The sequence below is a fragment of the Lytechinus variegatus genome, chromosome 4, assembly GCF_018143015.1.
Source record: "Lytechinus variegatus isolate NC3 chromosome 4, Lvar_3.0, whole genome shotgun sequence".
Lineage (NCBI taxonomy): Eukaryota > Metazoa > Echinodermata > Echinoidea > Temnopleuroida > Toxopneustidae > Lytechinus > Lytechinus variegatus.
In genome coordinates this window covers 44,366,359-44,383,262 of record NC_054743.1, presented here as the reverse complement: position 1 = coordinate 44,383,262, position 16,904 = coordinate 44,366,359, and the positions used below count along the sequence as shown (strand labels likewise).

The 16,904-nt window shown below is 35.5% G+C and overlaps 1 protein-coding gene across 1 annotated transcript; it reads left to right on the top strand.

Moving 5' to 3' along the window:
- The first annotated feature begins 84 nt into the window (after positions 1 to 84).
- LOC121413007 (ribosome production factor 2 homolog) lies at positions 85 to 15,363 on the top strand. Its single transcript, XM_041605770.1, has 8 exons — positions 85 to 217; positions 5,378 to 5,548; positions 6,132 to 6,253; positions 6,884 to 6,960; positions 9,274 to 9,373; positions 10,208 to 10,310; positions 11,523 to 11,667; positions 14,493 to 15,363. The coding sequence occupies exons 1-8, from the start codon at positions 204 to 206 to the stop codon at positions 14,664 to 14,666; spliced, it is 906 nt and encodes a 301-aa protein (XP_041461704.1). The 5' UTR covers positions 85 to 203; the 3' UTR covers positions 14,667 to 15,363.
- The last annotated feature ends 1,541 nt before the right edge of the window (positions 15,364 to 16,904 follow it).

Below are 16,904 nucleotides of genomic sequence, written 5' to 3'. Positions count from 1 at the left end.
TCACTAAATCTTTGTAAATAGGTCTATTTCAATAATAATACTGACAGATTCGATTCAAATCTTATTGAACAAAGCCTAGGGCTAGGCCAATTGATACTAAAGTATTTGCAGTTCCACGTGTGTGCCATTGCGGTGTGAGCTCAAGAATACCCTTAATAATCACTAAAAAAACAACATTGATTAAATTTCTTTACTACAGGAGGATGCAGCGGATAGTGTAAGGAACATTAATAAATTCAATTTCAAATAATCGTTCTATTACTCGGTATATGATCACAATTGTTAACCTTGATTTACGCCTTCTTCGATATTGAGCTCCACGGACAGTCGCCGGCCGCGCCACCCCGGGACCGCTACCGCGGGGGTCTGTAGTGGTAGTCGGTCGGGCCGGGATCGTGCTGGCTGCCTGGTCTGGCTCTGCTGGGGCCCGTTTCTCGAAACTGTAACTATTTTTACTAAAGTGTAGATAGTGTCCTGAGCTTATTGTCTGCTAACCTAACCATGCTAACCGTTTCACGGCCATGACGAAGTCCCAGGGTGACTAGATATCAAAATGAAATACGGGACAATCGACAACTACAGTAGAGGGTAGTAGAGGTGCTGGTCCAAAAATTGGGATTGTCCCAGAAAACAAGAATATCCTCATAAACCAAGACAAATCATGTCTTGATAAATTGAGACTGTCCTTGTTTATGGGGACTTTTTTTTTCACTTCCCCCTACGCCTACGGGACAATGACAGCAATTACGGAAATTGAGAGTGCTAAAAATAGATTCAGTGACCTCAATTTCCCCAGTTCACCGTCTATTTTTCATGACTTACCGTCTTCCAATAATCTTGTCATGAAACCTGATATATGTTTACATTGACTAGCACACTTGATTGGTGTCGGCACTTGACAGGTACAGGTGAATGAACTTTCCTAGATTTCTTGTGTGAAGATATCCTTATAAACTGAGACAGTCCCTGTAAACTGGGACGATCCCAATTTTCTGACCAGCGCCTCTACTGACCAGAGACAGAGTCTAGACAAGTCAAAATCAAAGCGTGCCACGTTGCAAGCTGGACCGACCGAGCCAGGTCTTGATAAAGACAATCAACAAAGAAGGCCGCTACACAATGTTAGACTTGTGAAGAAAATTATAAAGAAAAGGAAGGGAGGGTGAACAAAAGAATGGAGGAAGGAAAGAAAAGAGATAAATTGAAAGGAAAGAAAGAAAAAATGAAGGAAAAATAAAGGAAAAATAAAAGAAAAAAGTTCAAATAAAAGGATGAAAGAAAGGTTTCCGTCATTCTTTGAAATGTATACAGAAAGTAAGAAAAAGAAAGGAAGGGAAGAGGAATAGTTGTGTGAAAGAGAGAATAAAGGAGAGAAAAAAAGAAAGAATGAAGGAAATAAAAATGTTTCCTTCATTCTTTGACAGAAACAGAAGAAAAACGTAAGGGAAAGAAAGAATACAGGAAAAGAATTAGAAGGGATAAAGAATGAAAGAGGGAGGAGTGATTGAAGAAAGAAAATAATGGAAGGCGAGAGAAGAAAAAGATGAAGGGCGGAGGAAGCAAAGAAAAGTTTAAGGATAGAAAGAATTAAGGAAATAAAAGATAGAAATTTTAAAAAGAATGAAAGTAAGAGAAAGAAGGAAAGAAAGAAAAATGAACGAGAGAGGAAGGATCAGGAAAGAAAGCTAGGAAAGATGGAGCAAAAGAAAAAGGAATGCTAGGAAGGATGAAGAAAGGATAGAAAAAAAGAGAGGAAACCGGTTCAAACTTCAAGCAAACAAATAAAAATCCAATCATCTAACAGAAATCTTAATGATATTTGTGGGGGGGTTTTGTCTCACCTGTGAAGCAGAGTGAAACTTTAGGCGCCGCTTTTCCGACGGCAGCGTCAACACCAAATGTTAACCAAAGGTTAAGATTTTGAAATGACAGCATAACTTAGAAAGTGAGCACTTTTAGAAACGTACGTCGACATGGAGGACTAGTACGAGATGACGTCATTTTTTGGCCTGCCATTGCCCCGTGTCCTCACACACGTCCACTATCAAAATCGAGAACCTCGCCACATCCATTTTGCGGTTCTCCTAAATCATAGACGATGTGCACGTTAGTGACGTCATTTTAACCGTTCAAGCCCAGCGTGAAGATCAACCTTTCCCTTATAAAACACAGTTTTCAGTGACTTTTCATAAAATTAATGTAAGTTGTACGATGCATTATGTCTACCATATTGGAAATTGCTTTCTGATCTCCAAAATATACATTGATATATGTCCTAACTCAAGTAAAAAGGAATCAAAGCAAGTGAAAGGGCACGTGTGCACAAGTTGCACCTTCGCATCACCCGACCGGGTTGCCACGTGATGGTGCGCCAGATCTTCTGGGTCGGGCAGCGTGTCATGACCCGCTGGTTATCGCGCTGTTTCACGTGGACGTACGTACACGTAAAAGTCGAGTGAAATCTAAAGTATTCGCATCTGTAGTGAACAAGGGCAGATGACGACGTTGACTCGAACGAGCAGATGACTGTACCGTCGTTCTCGTTCACTGCTCCTAAAACTGTGAAGAATATGGACCTAGTTCATGAAACTTGGCCATAAGGTTAATCAAGTATTACTGAACATCTTGCCTGAGTTTCAGATCACATGACCAGGTCAAAGGTCATTTAGGGTCAATGAACTTAGACAATGTAGGGGGAATCAACATCAAAATCTTAACCTAAGGTTAAGTTTCTGAAATGTCATCATAACTTAAAAAATATATGGACCTAGTTCATGAAACTTGTGAATAATTTATTATTTTATAGTAGTTTTCAAACTCAGCACTGCTGCTATATTGAATTGCGCGATGCAGGTGAGACTGCCAGAGTTGCTCCACTTGTTTATATATTTTAAATTCTTTTAAAAACAAAAATGTTTTAGAAATGAATAAAATTTCAAAGTGAAACATTGTCAAAGTTAAAAATTAAATAAAACATTGTGGCATCACACATTGGCATCTCTCATCCCATTAGAAGTTCACACTGATCACAACAGGACTTAAAAACAGAAGCTAAAAGAACTAGATCTTTATGAAAACTCAAATAATAGGCTTTGTCCTCTGATTACATCACCAAATCATTAATCTGAGAATCTATAATAAAGCATAAATATTTCCTGCCGATTTTATTCTCTTTTCTATGTATTAATTATATTTTGTTCAATATTCTGAAATTCGGGACAAATAGGCGACCTGGGAAGGGTTTGTTGGGACGCTGAGACAATGGAGCAAAATACGGGATGATCCTGGGAAAATACGGGACGTCTGGCCACCCTGTGAAGCCCCTTCAACTCTGCTCGGCCAGGCCAAGACTTTTAAGAGACAGCAACAACCCTCGTGACATTTATTTACTGAGTCTGATTCCAAGCGAGTCCATCTCCGACCCTGTCTACATGGTGAAGACAGTGTCATAATTTTTATCATTATTGGCACCATGTCATGACTACATGGGTATACTATAACTATGCCAATTGCCAAAAGGGCCTCAAGATGGAAGTTTGATATTATTTGATCAATTATAAAAATTTAGAACAGAACATCAATCATGACGATCAAATTCACAGACACAAATGTCTAGGTGTAAAAGTTAGAACATGTAAAATAAAGCTTAATTTCAAACTATTTCAAACTATCTAGATAAATTTTCAAATGCCCGAAGTGAAAAACAGAATATCTACAGAAGAAGTACTTCATTCCTTTACCTGATTGGCAGAGGCATCGATTATGGGGGGCAGGGGGGGCAAACATTGTTTTGCCCCCTCAATAATTCCGCATGTGCTAAAAATAAGATTGTAATGTTACACAGAAATAAGCAAGCAAGATTGAGATACACAACTCGTTCTTCGTCTAAAATCGTGCTCAAAATGTCCACTTTCCAGATTGGAATATCAAAAAATTTCATGCACTCGCATGACTTCTGTAACAAAAACCCATACTTTCCATGATTAAATAGGTGAATATGGTCCCGTTTTCAGTTCTAAACCTCATAAGAACTCCCACTTCGATTTGCAATAAACTTTTGTTCAATATGTATATCTTGTTCTTCATTATAAACGTCCATTAAACTCAATTTTTTTTTCAGATCGAAATATCAAAATTTTCAGCTCGCGCTTCGCGCTCGCATTAATCTGCTGGTGAGATATATATATACATATATATGTGTGTGTGTATATATATATACATATATATATGTGCACATATATATAGGCATATGTGTGTGTGTATGTGAGTTTGTTTTGTGTGATCGAGCACCTTTGGAAAATTGATTCATGATTTTGCCCCCCCCCCCAATCTGAAAAATGGATCGACGCCCCTGCTGATTGGATTGTGATGAAAATATAGAATTAAACTTTAGAGTTTGGTAAAATGTGCATACATGTACATTGATCTAGATATAGACTCTAGTTAAAAATAAGTCAAGTCAATGATATTGAATTGAAGTGAACTGATACTTCAGGCCATCCACAATGTCATTGCATACACCATTTAAATAAAATTAACTTGAAAGTTGATAGTAAAAAGTGTTTATTAATCAATTCTCATGTTATTGCTAATTATTGAAAAGGTGTTTTGCAATGGAATATACTGCAATTCTCATCCTAGTATAATGATTTTCATTGGCATCTTGATTTGTTATTGCAGTCATGCCCTTGTGCCTTACTCTTACACAGATCAAAAATTACATCACAGTAAAAAAATACTTAATAATTATCCCAAATAATTTTTGTACCATGTGTATAATAAATATGGTATTCAAATTATTAGGGAGAAAATACACTTTTAGACTTGGAGCCCAGGCTAATGGTTTTGTGTTTGTGACATATCTTTTCCTTAAATTGGTGATTTGAGGTTTAAGGTTTTTCTGACTCAGATGGTATAAAACGATTATAATTTGAAAAACATGATTACAAAGTTGTACCATTGACTGGGGGGGGGGTCGTTCTCCAGGCATTGTTGTTTACGTGTGGCAAGAACTTTAGGTGTGTTTGACTGAGATGTGGAGTACAACGGTTAATCAAACATTGTACCGTACTCAAATGGTTTGGTTTTGAAACTTTTTTAAAAATTAGTTTTTATTATAGAATGTTTTTTATGCCATTATCTCATTTTCTCATTTCTTCTTTTTTTTACTGAGATGTGGAATACAATGGTTGATTAAACATTGTACCATTCTCCAATTGTTTGGTTTTGAAACTTTTTTGAAAATTAGTTTTTATTATAGAATGTTTTTATGCTCTTATATTTTTTTTATCTCATTTTCTCATTTCTTCTTTTTTTTTGCAAGTGTAAAATCTTTGATAAGAGCTAACTTGCTCTCTTTCTCTGTCTCCCACCACAGAAAACCTAAGAATCAACGAGTCAAAAGGGCTCTTGAAAAGAGAGACCCAAAGCTGGTTGAAAACACCAAGACCTCGTTGATGATTCGAGGTGGTCATACCAGTGAGAGGATAACAGCATTGCTTACAGAGTTACACATGCTCAGGAAACCACACAGTCAAATGTTAAAGAGGTGAGGACATAAACAAATAAAGATATAGGCACTTGTGTCCCTGATGGGGACAGAGTGGCCAGTTCTGAGAGTTTTCATAAAATTGGACAGGAACTTGTGCTTCCATAAGTGGCCTTTTTTGCCTACTTGCTTGCTTGTCATAACATTTACAAATTTTATTCCCCTAATCTGGGAGAGTATCCAAAAAAAATATCCTACCTACATTTTATATGAGAATTAATGCAAGTGAATACAAGTTTAGGAAATGATTGTTAGAGTCAGACCAAGAGTAACTGTTGGGTGTGGCAACACCAGTGCTTTATTTTAGGACTGCTAACCCCAAGGTTCTGAAAGTCTTATTAATTTCAACAAAAAAGTGATATTTTATCGCTGGTTGACAGTGGAATTGTCCAACTATGACTATTTTTTACTGGTTTCTGTCTTCCATAGCAATCTTACATATGCCTCAAATAGTGCAAAAGTCAACCTCTTTCACCAGTTTCATGAATATATGCAGTTTTTTACTAAAAGTAATAAAATAAATCGAGACCCACCAAGGACTATCAATATGTATTTGTTTGTTCCTCCATTTCATGACTTACAGAAAAAACATCATGCGTCCATTTGAAGATCAGACTTCTTTGGAGTTCATGGCACAGAAGAACGATGCCTCACTGTTTGCTTTTGGTTCTCATTCCAAGAAAAGACCCCATAACCTGGTCTTTGGTAAGTCATTTTGTTTAATGTCACATAATATGGTCTAGGAATGTCACAAAGTACTGTCTAAGAAAAGATATGATAATACAAAAAAAAGGTTCGTAACCAAGATGAAGGTCTTTACTTTCAAATGAGGGGGCACACCTCTGTTTTAATGGCATTTTTACATTACAAATTTTAATTTTGCTTCTTAAAGGGGGGAGGCACAGGCCGGCTGTACCCCCCCCCTGGATCTGTCAGTAATGCCATGTATTACAAAAGACATAGAACATAGAGTATGCATAATAACATTGTTTATTGTAAGACAAATTGTTACTATTTTACAAAAGATGTAATGTTTGTTTTGGGTAATCCTTCCCCCCCCCCAATAAAGAATACAGTCATAATTACTTGATGTGTGCTTCATTAATGTTCAAATGTTATGATTGCGCTATTCTTTTCCCATAGCGCAACTGCTCATGCGGAATATGTACACTCGCTGAGACAGTAAGGCTTATATATAAATGTATATGGAAATAACCTTCATTTTCCAATAAAATGGTTGCCTGCTGTGACTACCTGTTGAGTCAAGTGTCATGGAAACCTATGTAGGCTTTCTTCCTTCATTTCCTCTCTCCTTCCTCTCTTTTTTTTTTACAGGTCGAATGTTTGAGTATCATACGCTGGATATGATAGAACTTGGTGTTGAGAACTTCAAATCTATGCATTCATTTAAGGTGAGGGTACTGATAATCAAGTTCATACTATTAGATGAAATGAATACAGGAACATATCTGATAAAACCCCATCTACCCAAGCAGCATGCCTTACACATGGAGGCAATGCCTCTCAGAAGTATTCTAATTATAGTGATATTGTAGATATCCTGATGAATTACTGGCCACTTGGTGAAAACTCTTCACATTCCTGTCTGACCTGAATAATTGTGATTGAATTGACAGCTGGTAATTTTTTGTGCTGAATTAAAGGATAAGTCCACTCCAACAAAAAGTTGATTTGAATAAAATTAAAAAGAGAAAACTCCAACAAGCACGACACTGAAAATTTCTTCAAAATCGGATGTAAAATAAGTAAGTTATGACATTTTTAAGTTATGCTTAATTTCACAAAATATATGCACATTTCGGTTGGTATTCAAATGAGAAAACCGATGACATCTCTCACTATTTCTTTTGTATTTTATTACATGAAATATAAAATATTCTAAGTTTTTCCTCATTGTCCTGTGAAACGAAGTTTTATTTCGTCCTGAACATGTGGAATTACCACTGTTTAACATTTTGTGGTTCAGTCAAGTTGCTCCTTATTGTAAAATCTGTAAAAGTTGAAATATTGTATAATTCAAACAATAAAAAACAAAAGAAATAGTGAGTAAGGGACGTCATCGATTCTCTCATGTGCATGTGGTGGACTTTAAGTTGTTGCCTTGAGAGGAAATTAAGTATCATTAGGCTTACTTGATTTATACGTTGCATGTTATACATGTATCATTGGTTTTAATCTGATATATACTTGGTGAATTATGGCATGATTACATGTATTATGGTCAACCAATATCAATTGCTGCCTGGCAGAGGCTGTTTGTTCAGAATAAAGATGAATGTTTTCAAGCATATTTTATGATAAAGGGGTTTGAGCAAGTTTTCAGGAAAATCCCCAAGTCTTAATTTTTTGGGGAAAAAATGACATTGGGTTCATTTGCAATATTCCCCCTCCTTATACTTGTTACTTTAATGGTCCCCCGTCCTAGAAATATGATTACAAATTCCAATCATTTGTTTAGAAGGGAGTTAAAACAGTTCTCAAATAAAGAAACATGTTATCTCTTGTTGAGGTTTAAGCTTGTCCCTTTATGTTGGTAGATCTTGATATTTTGCTAGAATATTTGGCTATTAATATACTCACATCCTAGAAAGAGTAGATAAGAACCCCAGTTTATTGTTTGGAGGGGTTTGGACTTGGAGACAGTATTAAAGGGGGAAATCTTAACTATTTTAAATTTTATTTTATCTTCACGAAGAGGTGAGGATTTGAATTCCCAACAACTGTGATTTTATCCTCCATTCAATTCAATATCCATCCTTCAGAAGCCTGTTCATTTTGTGTATAAGTTTGTGCCTTCATATTGGTTCTTATGATGTTCTTTCAAACTCTTGACTTTGCCGGAGCGCTTTGATCAGCAAAGAGATGTTTGGAAGAATGAGCAACTTGCTTTAAGCTTGTGCTGTCTATCTAGTGATGAGGAAGACTTGTTTATCTGTTGTAAGCTCCATGTTCAAATCTTATTTTGGTCTGATTGAGAGATTTGCTGTATTTAGCAAAACAAAGAACTTAAAATATATACATGTATGTGAATAAATCAACTCTTGCTAAGGAAATCCTATGGCCTCCTTATGAATCTTGTGCAGTAATTCTATGCATATTGTATTTGACACAAATGTAGAAAAAATCTTCTTGACCATTTTGTATTGTATTGTTTGTTATTTTGACAAAAGGACATGTTTAAATTTATCTTACTGAAAATATTTGTTTGTTTTAGTTTTTTTTTTTGCTTTTAACAAATAAATATTTCTGGGATGCACTGTATGTCCCATCGAGGCATTATGTGTTTTCTTTTCTCTTTTTTTTTCATGAATTAATGTGTGCACATTTAACATTATCAGCATTATTTTTGGGACAGAAATTGAATATTAAGTGAAAAATAACTTGGAAAGGTGTGCGAAATCAGATGATAGGATGAAAATGTACACACAAAAAATTTCTTTATCTTAAGTTGCTGAAATGTAGCTAGAAAAACTAGTGCATTTTCATTGGTCTCACTGCAGTGACTGCACTCCTAACCCACACCCTCGCCCCCTCTGCCTTCCCCTGCCAAGATGAATATGTTTATTAAAAAAACATGGACAAATAGAGTATTACACTTGTCAAAGCAAGTGTTTTAGGTGGATTTAAATGACAATTTTACTTGTAAATATATTTATCCTCTGTATTTCAAAGCTAATAATTTCTGTCATTCCTTTATGTTACAGACATCAAAGTGTACATCTGGGACTAAGCCTTGTCTGATGTTTACTGGAGAGCTGTTTGATAATGATCATATACACCAGAAGCTTAAGAACTTACTCATAGGTAAAACATACAATGGTTGCTGCCAACTTTTTTTCTTTCGCTGTGATGTATCCAGATGACGTAATTGAGCGAATTTTTTTGAACAAGTATCACCGTCATTTCTGGATGCAACTGTCAAAAACACAAAAAGGTCATCAAAATCGTGTTGGAGGGGGCACTCTATCCTGCCCCCTCCCCTTCTGGTATGCTAGTGAATGTATAGTATCCAGTTTTTATGTTCAACCTCCTTTGTGGCCATTATATCAAGCCAATAAGTTTTCATGGCACTGTTGACGAATGCACTTTTAAAAAATGTCATCTCCTTCCGTTAAATACTTTGGTATAAAACTTATGGGGAGTGATACTGACTGACGTCTGTCCCCCCCCCATCTGGGAAATATGTCCTCTTGTTTTTCTTGAGAAAGCACTTGTAATGTTTATATTTATTCAGCACACCATGATGCAATGTTGTTCAATAAAATTTCATTGAAAATGAGAAAAAATAAATTACATTATTAAAAAAGTTTCACAAAACTATATTTAAAAGAATGTATGTCTACAAATTTTTATATTTTTCGATGTCATGTTTTATTTGATCTCTTGATATTTTTTCTTGTATCTTCGGGAAAATTCCACAAGATATGTATATGTCAACCCCCCCCCACATACCTGTGATCTTCTTGAAGTGATTTGCCATGATTTTGTAGGTCCTATGAAAGATTGGAAAGCTTAATTATTATCTTGGCTTGAGCATTTCATGAAATTAAGTGAGAATGGAGAGAAGCTGGGATCAGATGCAAAAAAGATTTATTATTTCATGACGTTGCCTCTCTATGTCTTTGTTTTTGTTTTCAGATTTTTTCCGTGGTCCAGTAGTAGATGCTGTTAGATTAGGTGGAATGGAATGTGTGCTCAGTTTTACAGCTATTGATGGGAAGATCCTCATGAGGAGTTACAAGTAAGCACCAGAAAAATCATGAATACTGATCTCTTTTTAGATGTGATAAAAGGGGAAAAGGAAGAATTAAAGGCTGGTCTGCACATTCTCTGATTTAAAGTTTAAGACTTATATGTAAGGCTCTTCCAGAGATAGTGCAACAAAGCTCAGACACATTTTGGCTCGCCTGCATAGCAGAAATGAGACATTGTGGCCACTTTTTTAACCCTATCTAGGCGGGGGGGGGGTCTCTGAGGCCCCCCTCAAAGAATCATGCAATATTTTCGCCGTGCGAAATTTTTTTACTGCGCCGCTCTCTGACTTTTTACCTTCAAGTCTTGCGCAACTTTTGAGACCAATTTAGCGTCACCCGGGTGCGTGGTTCCTAAATTACGCAACATTATGTAAGTGCATGTCAGAACGTAAATTGCTCAAAAACGTGTTTTCATGTACAAAGTCAATGCAAATTGTGTTTTCAACCAAAATTCATAAATGTACGATTATTTGTAGTTTTGCTATTCTAAATGTATTCATTTTATGCTTTTTTATGATCACAGAAGAGTCCCCAACAAATTTCATTGAAAAAACAATGAAAAACAAAAGGTAAAAAACAAACAAATACAGAAGAAATTGCAAAAAACAATAGAATACATAAGAAAATGATTTGATATCAAAATTTTTTTCATGTACACTTGCTAAGGACACCACAAAAATTAGTACATTTGGAGCTTTATTTAGGGAGTTTTAGAGGAAAAAGTATGATTTTGCATACTAATTACGCATAAGTTAGCATAATCACTTAATAGCAATTTGCGTGAAATAAATTACTATACAATCTTGTAGATTATGTCCCAAGCAACCCGCGTGCCAATTTTCGGCGCGATCGGGCGGTCGACGGCCGAGATCTTAGGGGGCGGCCTGGGAGGTCCCCCCTGTCATCTTGAATGATGACATTTTATTTTAATTTTTTTTTTTGGCTTGTCAATTTTTTCTATTTGTAAAACATGGGTCATTTTTAAGTTTTAAGGAAAATCCTCAAAAAAGATTGTACACTTTTCAGCCAAAATTACTCTTAAAAATAGGTATGAGTTTCAAGGGTTTTTTTATGTCCAAACAAAATCTTAGTACTCATAAAGTGATTGTGCATCAGAGGTCAATGTATTAGTTTAATTTCATCAGCATGAAATAAAATTAATTGCCATATTGAAACTGTGCTCGCTGTGTTATTTTCAGAGTCTTGTTGAAGAAATCGGGGAGCCGAACTCCTCGCGTAGAGCTGACGGAGATAGGCCCATCTTTAGACTTGGTCCTAAGAAGAAATAGACTGGCTTCACAAGATCTATTCAAGAGAGCTTGCAAGAAACCCAAGGCCCTCAAGGTAATTTCATTTGTATGATTTTGAGAATTGTAAATTTTTCATTTGAACATAATGTACAAATAATGAATGTTTATGAGTGCAATAGCCAGAAGGTTTATGAGGTAAAAGATGAAAGATCTTTCAGGGTACTTAAAGGTGAATCCAGCCTTGGCCATAAAATGTTATGTTGGGAAGGAGAAAAATAAATTAAACAGAATGGTGAAAGTTTGAAAGAAATCGGACAAGCAATAAGAAAATTAGAGCTACTTTAAAATTGAGATCACTAATACCATGTAGATTTCAAATTGGCAACTGGGTAAATAAATTATGACAAGGGGCACGGACAACTTTCCCATAGGCCTTGTACTTTATTATCAGGGATTTGTGGTTTTCTCATAAGTACCATTTCCCCTTGGGCAGTAATCTAAATATAACCCAGGTAGTATATTGTTTTATGTCCTCATGAAAGAAATATATAATTTGAAATAAAACTTTTGGGGAAAATGACATTTTAGCCATGATGTGTATTGGAGTACATGGAAGAGTAATCCTTGCCTTACATCACTTTGACATGACATATGCGGCCAATTTGAAATCTCCATGGGTATAGTGATTACCAATATTTACAACTTTAAAAAATTCATAGCTTCATTTTTGTTTGTCCAATATTGTTCAGACTTTCACCTACCACCTTGTCTGATTTTTCTTTTCCTTACAAAAACAAGTTTTTACTTGGGTTGGATTCCCCTTCAAATTTTTTGTCCATTGCACAAATGAAAAACATTTGTTTGTATGACACCTTAAAATAGATCCTTGTCATTTGACGTTTTTTAATTTGGATGCAAAGGTGCATACAGCTGAGTGAGCATGGGCTGTTGATTGTCGCATACGTACATGTGACGGTGATACACGCTGCAAACAGTGTTTTCACGTGTGTCTCTGCAAGTGTGCAATGTACAAAATCGCATGGATCCAAAATTTCATGATGAATGGGAAAACAATCGCGTGGATGGTGACGTCATTGTAAAATGGACTGAATGGTTGATATCGAACAACCAATCAGATGACAAGGATCTCTAGGTGTCATGTAACTTAACTATAAAAAGACTGGGGGACATGACTCCCCATCCCCCGATGCTTCACTCGATATTTCCGAAACGCAAAAAGATAGTGCTGCAAAATTTTATGACTTTTTCTCTGAAGTCTCGTGCAACTTTTGAGACCAAGTTCGCAACATATGGGTGTAGCATCGCGATGCCACGTGACTTTTTACGAGACAATGTCATGTCAAAAATGGCTAATTTTTATACTTTGTGTACAAAATTGGTTGGTGGGATTGTTCTAATTGGTCTGCTTAATTAAGGGTTTGAATTTAGTTGTTAGATGGTCTGTAATAATTTCCATTGGAAAAAACAATGAAAAACAAAAGATAAAAAACTAAGAAATATATATGAAATAATAAAAACAAAGAAATATCTAAGGAAAAAAATTACTTTTTTTTTCTTTGTGATAACCTTTAAATTAGATTAAAAGATGACATCTGCAAAAACATAAGAAAGTTTGAAGTGTAGTTTGGTGTGTGATATGCAAAATATTGTTTTTCATGAATAAATTTGCATATTTTATCAATAAAAATAAGTATTTTCAATTTTTTTTCCACTACCTTTTAGTTTATGTAGTAAAGAATAAGCATGCCAAATTTCGGCCCATATCGCACGAACAGGGGCCGAGATCAGAAGGGTGACCATCATGCCCCCCCACCCATCCTCAATACATCTCAAATAGCCCAATCCTTCCAGTCCTTTTAGGGTTAATGTATATTCATAGGCAATTCCAATAGATATTCACATCCAACCCCTTATGTTGTATGACCTTCTTAACATGATTTGTCTTTGTTTTCTAGTACATATGAAAAGTTGTAATGCTCTTATTATGGCACGCACAGTTGAAATTAAGTATTAAAGAGAATGAGGAAAATGGGGGTCGGAAATACAAATCAGGTGATTGCTTTATGGTATTTGCTCTTATTTGTCCTATACAAATTCTCAAGGATTAATGTTTTTGTTGATGGTGGGATGTGTGTCCTTGATTGATTTCTCTTTATTCTCATGATAACTTGAATTTAAACATGGGTGCATGATGGTAATGAATTGATGATCATGATGAATTGATGATGATGGTGGTGGTGGTGATGGTTGTGATGGTGGTGGCGGTGGTGATGATAATGATGATTACGATGATGATGATGAAGATAATGCTAGATGATGATGATGGTGATGCTGATGATGATGCATAGCTGCCAAGTAGTACTGATTTTCAGTATTTAGTACTGAAAATGAGAAGAATAATGATTGTTTCTTACAAAATACTGATTTGTAAAGTTCAGTTTTATGTTTTGTCCTATGGCATATCTTTGAAAATACTGATTTCCTCACCAAAATACTGATATTCAGCTTTTGAATTACTGAAATGTACTTGTTCAGGTTGACAGCTCTGATGATGATGATGGTGATGATGATGACGATGGTAATGATGATGATGATGGTGGTGATGATGATGATGGTGATGATGATGACGATGGTGATGATAATGATGATGATGATGATGGTGGTGATGATGGTGGTGATAATGATGATGATGATGGTGATGATGATGATGATGGTGGTGGTGATAATGATGAAGGTGTTGCTAGATGATGATGAAGAATTGATGATCATCATCATGGTGATATGATGATGATGATATGATGAAGATGATGCTAGATGATGATGCGGATGATGGTCATGTTGAAGCACATCACAACATATTTTCCTAATCATTCTGTAACATATTTCTTTCATCACCAGCCAAAGAAGAAGAAAAACATCAGCCATGACGTTTTTAAGACCATGCACGGTAGAGTACACATGGAGAAACAAGTCTTGGCCAAGCTACAGATCAGGAAGGTCAAAGCCCTCAAGAGGACAAAGGAACAAACAGAAGACAACAAGAGTGATGTAAAGAAGAAAAGGAAAGAATGATCAATTAGAGTGAACACACTAGAACTTGATGACAAGCATGGATAATATATTTGCCTGAACTTAAAGTCTGTCTGTTTTGACTTTGCAAATGGATTATTTGCTGACACCTGTCTCTGTGAAAAGCAATGGGATAATCTGATGTATAGCTTCATCTTCGGGGATCAGCCAATTTAAGACTGTCCCATCAAACAGAATCAAATGCATTCCTTTTATAGCTTGATCCTGGTATTGCCAGACCAGAGATAGTGAGGTAAATTAATATCGAATGAGGCGTGGAAAAGAAAGCAATTAGGGTGACACAACAAATGCTCCTGCGACAATTACTCCTGGCTTAATTTCGTCTACGATGTAAGGTTAGGGTTTTTAGTGTTGAGTCCTACATGTACAAAAGCTTTATGAAACCTTATTGTTGGTAGGTGAGACAAGCAGTAGTAAAGCATTGATAAATGTTACTGGAAGGAATGAGTTTGGCAAACTATTATTAACATGGTGAGAGAATACATGATGGCTCAGCTGAAATTTTGGCTACCTGGGAGCTGTAACACAAAACTTAACAATTGATCAAAGGATCAAATTGATGGTAAAGTTACCAAAGGTCACTTGCGGGTCATTGAACTTGTATCAACATAGGCTGGGAGACCTCAGAGGCCCCCCCCCCCCAAAAAAAAGAGAAAAATTTTAGCGATCCGCTCGCTGACTTTATACTTTAAGTCTTGTGCATCTTTTGAGACCAGATATGCGATGCCCGGGTACACGGTTCCGAAATTAAGCAACATTTTGTAAAAGCATGTCAGACCCAATATTGGTAAAAAATGTGATTTCATGTAGAAAGTCGGTGCACATTGTGTTATCAACCAAAAATCATAAATGTATGATTAGTTTTAATTTTGCTGGTCTAGATGGATTTATTTTATGCTCTTTATGTTTGTATGATCTCTCGAGAGTCTCCAACAAAGTTCATTAATAAAAGAATGAAAAACAAGGTAGAAAAAACAAAGAAATGCATAAGAAAGTACAAAAACAATATAAAACATAAGAAATTGATCTGATATCACAATTTTGATTCTGTACATACATTTGCACAACACCACAAAGAGATTTTACACCAAAAATTAGGACATTTTGGAGCTTTATTTAGGGAGTTAGAGGAAAAGGTATGATTTGGATACCAATTATGCATAAATTAGCATAAATAATTAATGGTAATTTGCATGAAATAAATTACTATATAATTTTGTAGATTATGTCCTAAACTTGTGTGCCAATTTTCTACTAACGAGATCTGTAGGGGGCCAGCGAGCCCCCCCCCCCCCATGTGATCTCCCAAAGTACCTCAGCCTAGATAGGGTTTTAAGAAATCAATTACCAGTTTAATATGTGAATTTCATGGTAATGTTGAAATTATCAATCTGTCTTTTATTAAACTTGAATACTATGATACTATGTATCAGAAATTAGATGAGTATAATTTCACGTTAATACAGCAAGGTCAAAGGTCGTTTTTTTCATTAGAATTTATATTTCATAGATTTTTTTATTATTATTATTGAATGAATTTTGTATAAGATGGTTATTTGATTATTGTCACATAAATGATTTTAGTTTTTACTCTAATTTTGAAAAATTATTCAATATATTTGCTTTCATTTTCCATGAAAGGAAAATTAAGTTTCAAAGCAGATGTGAGTAACATTGCCCCTTCATATCTTAGGTTTACTAGTATTGCATTGTAATGTTCAAAGAATAAATATATATGATAAAACATGATTAGGCAGAGCAGCATCTATAAACATGACACATAGTTACATATTATGAAGCAGAAGTAATTCACAGAGCAGTAAAGAGATGTATGTACATGTACAATGTAAATATAAAAATAACAAATCTCCACTTTTTGTATGTGTATTGTTGGAGTTTACCTCTTTTCTTTGAAATGAAATGTTATTTGTCTTTTATAAATTATTCCAACAAACTCTAAATTTTATGAGGGTTTTATTGTGAAAAGAAAATGTTGAAAATTTGTAGGGAAATGGAGAGGGGAAAGAAAAATAAAAGTAAATGAGAGAAGGAAAGAAAGAAAAGAAGGGAAAGGAAGAGGGAAAAGGAGAAGGGAAGAGGAAAAGAGAGAGAGAGGAAAGAAAGAGAAAAGAAAAAGGGATAGAATATAGAAAGGAATGGAAAGCGAAAGAAGCAAAATGGGGGAAAGGGGAAGAGCGAAGGAATTGAAAAAGGGGAAAT

Coding starts and splice junctions, on each gene's coding strand:
- LOC121413007 (XM_041605770.1), top strand. Junction 5,549..6,131: donor CACAGTCAAATGTTAAAGAG/GTGAGGACATAA, acceptor CATGACTTACAG/AAAAAACATCATGCGTCCAT. Junction 9,374..10,207: donor GCTTAAGAACTTACTCATAG/GTAAAACATACA, acceptor TTTTGTTTTCAG/ATTTTTTCCGTGGTCCAGTA.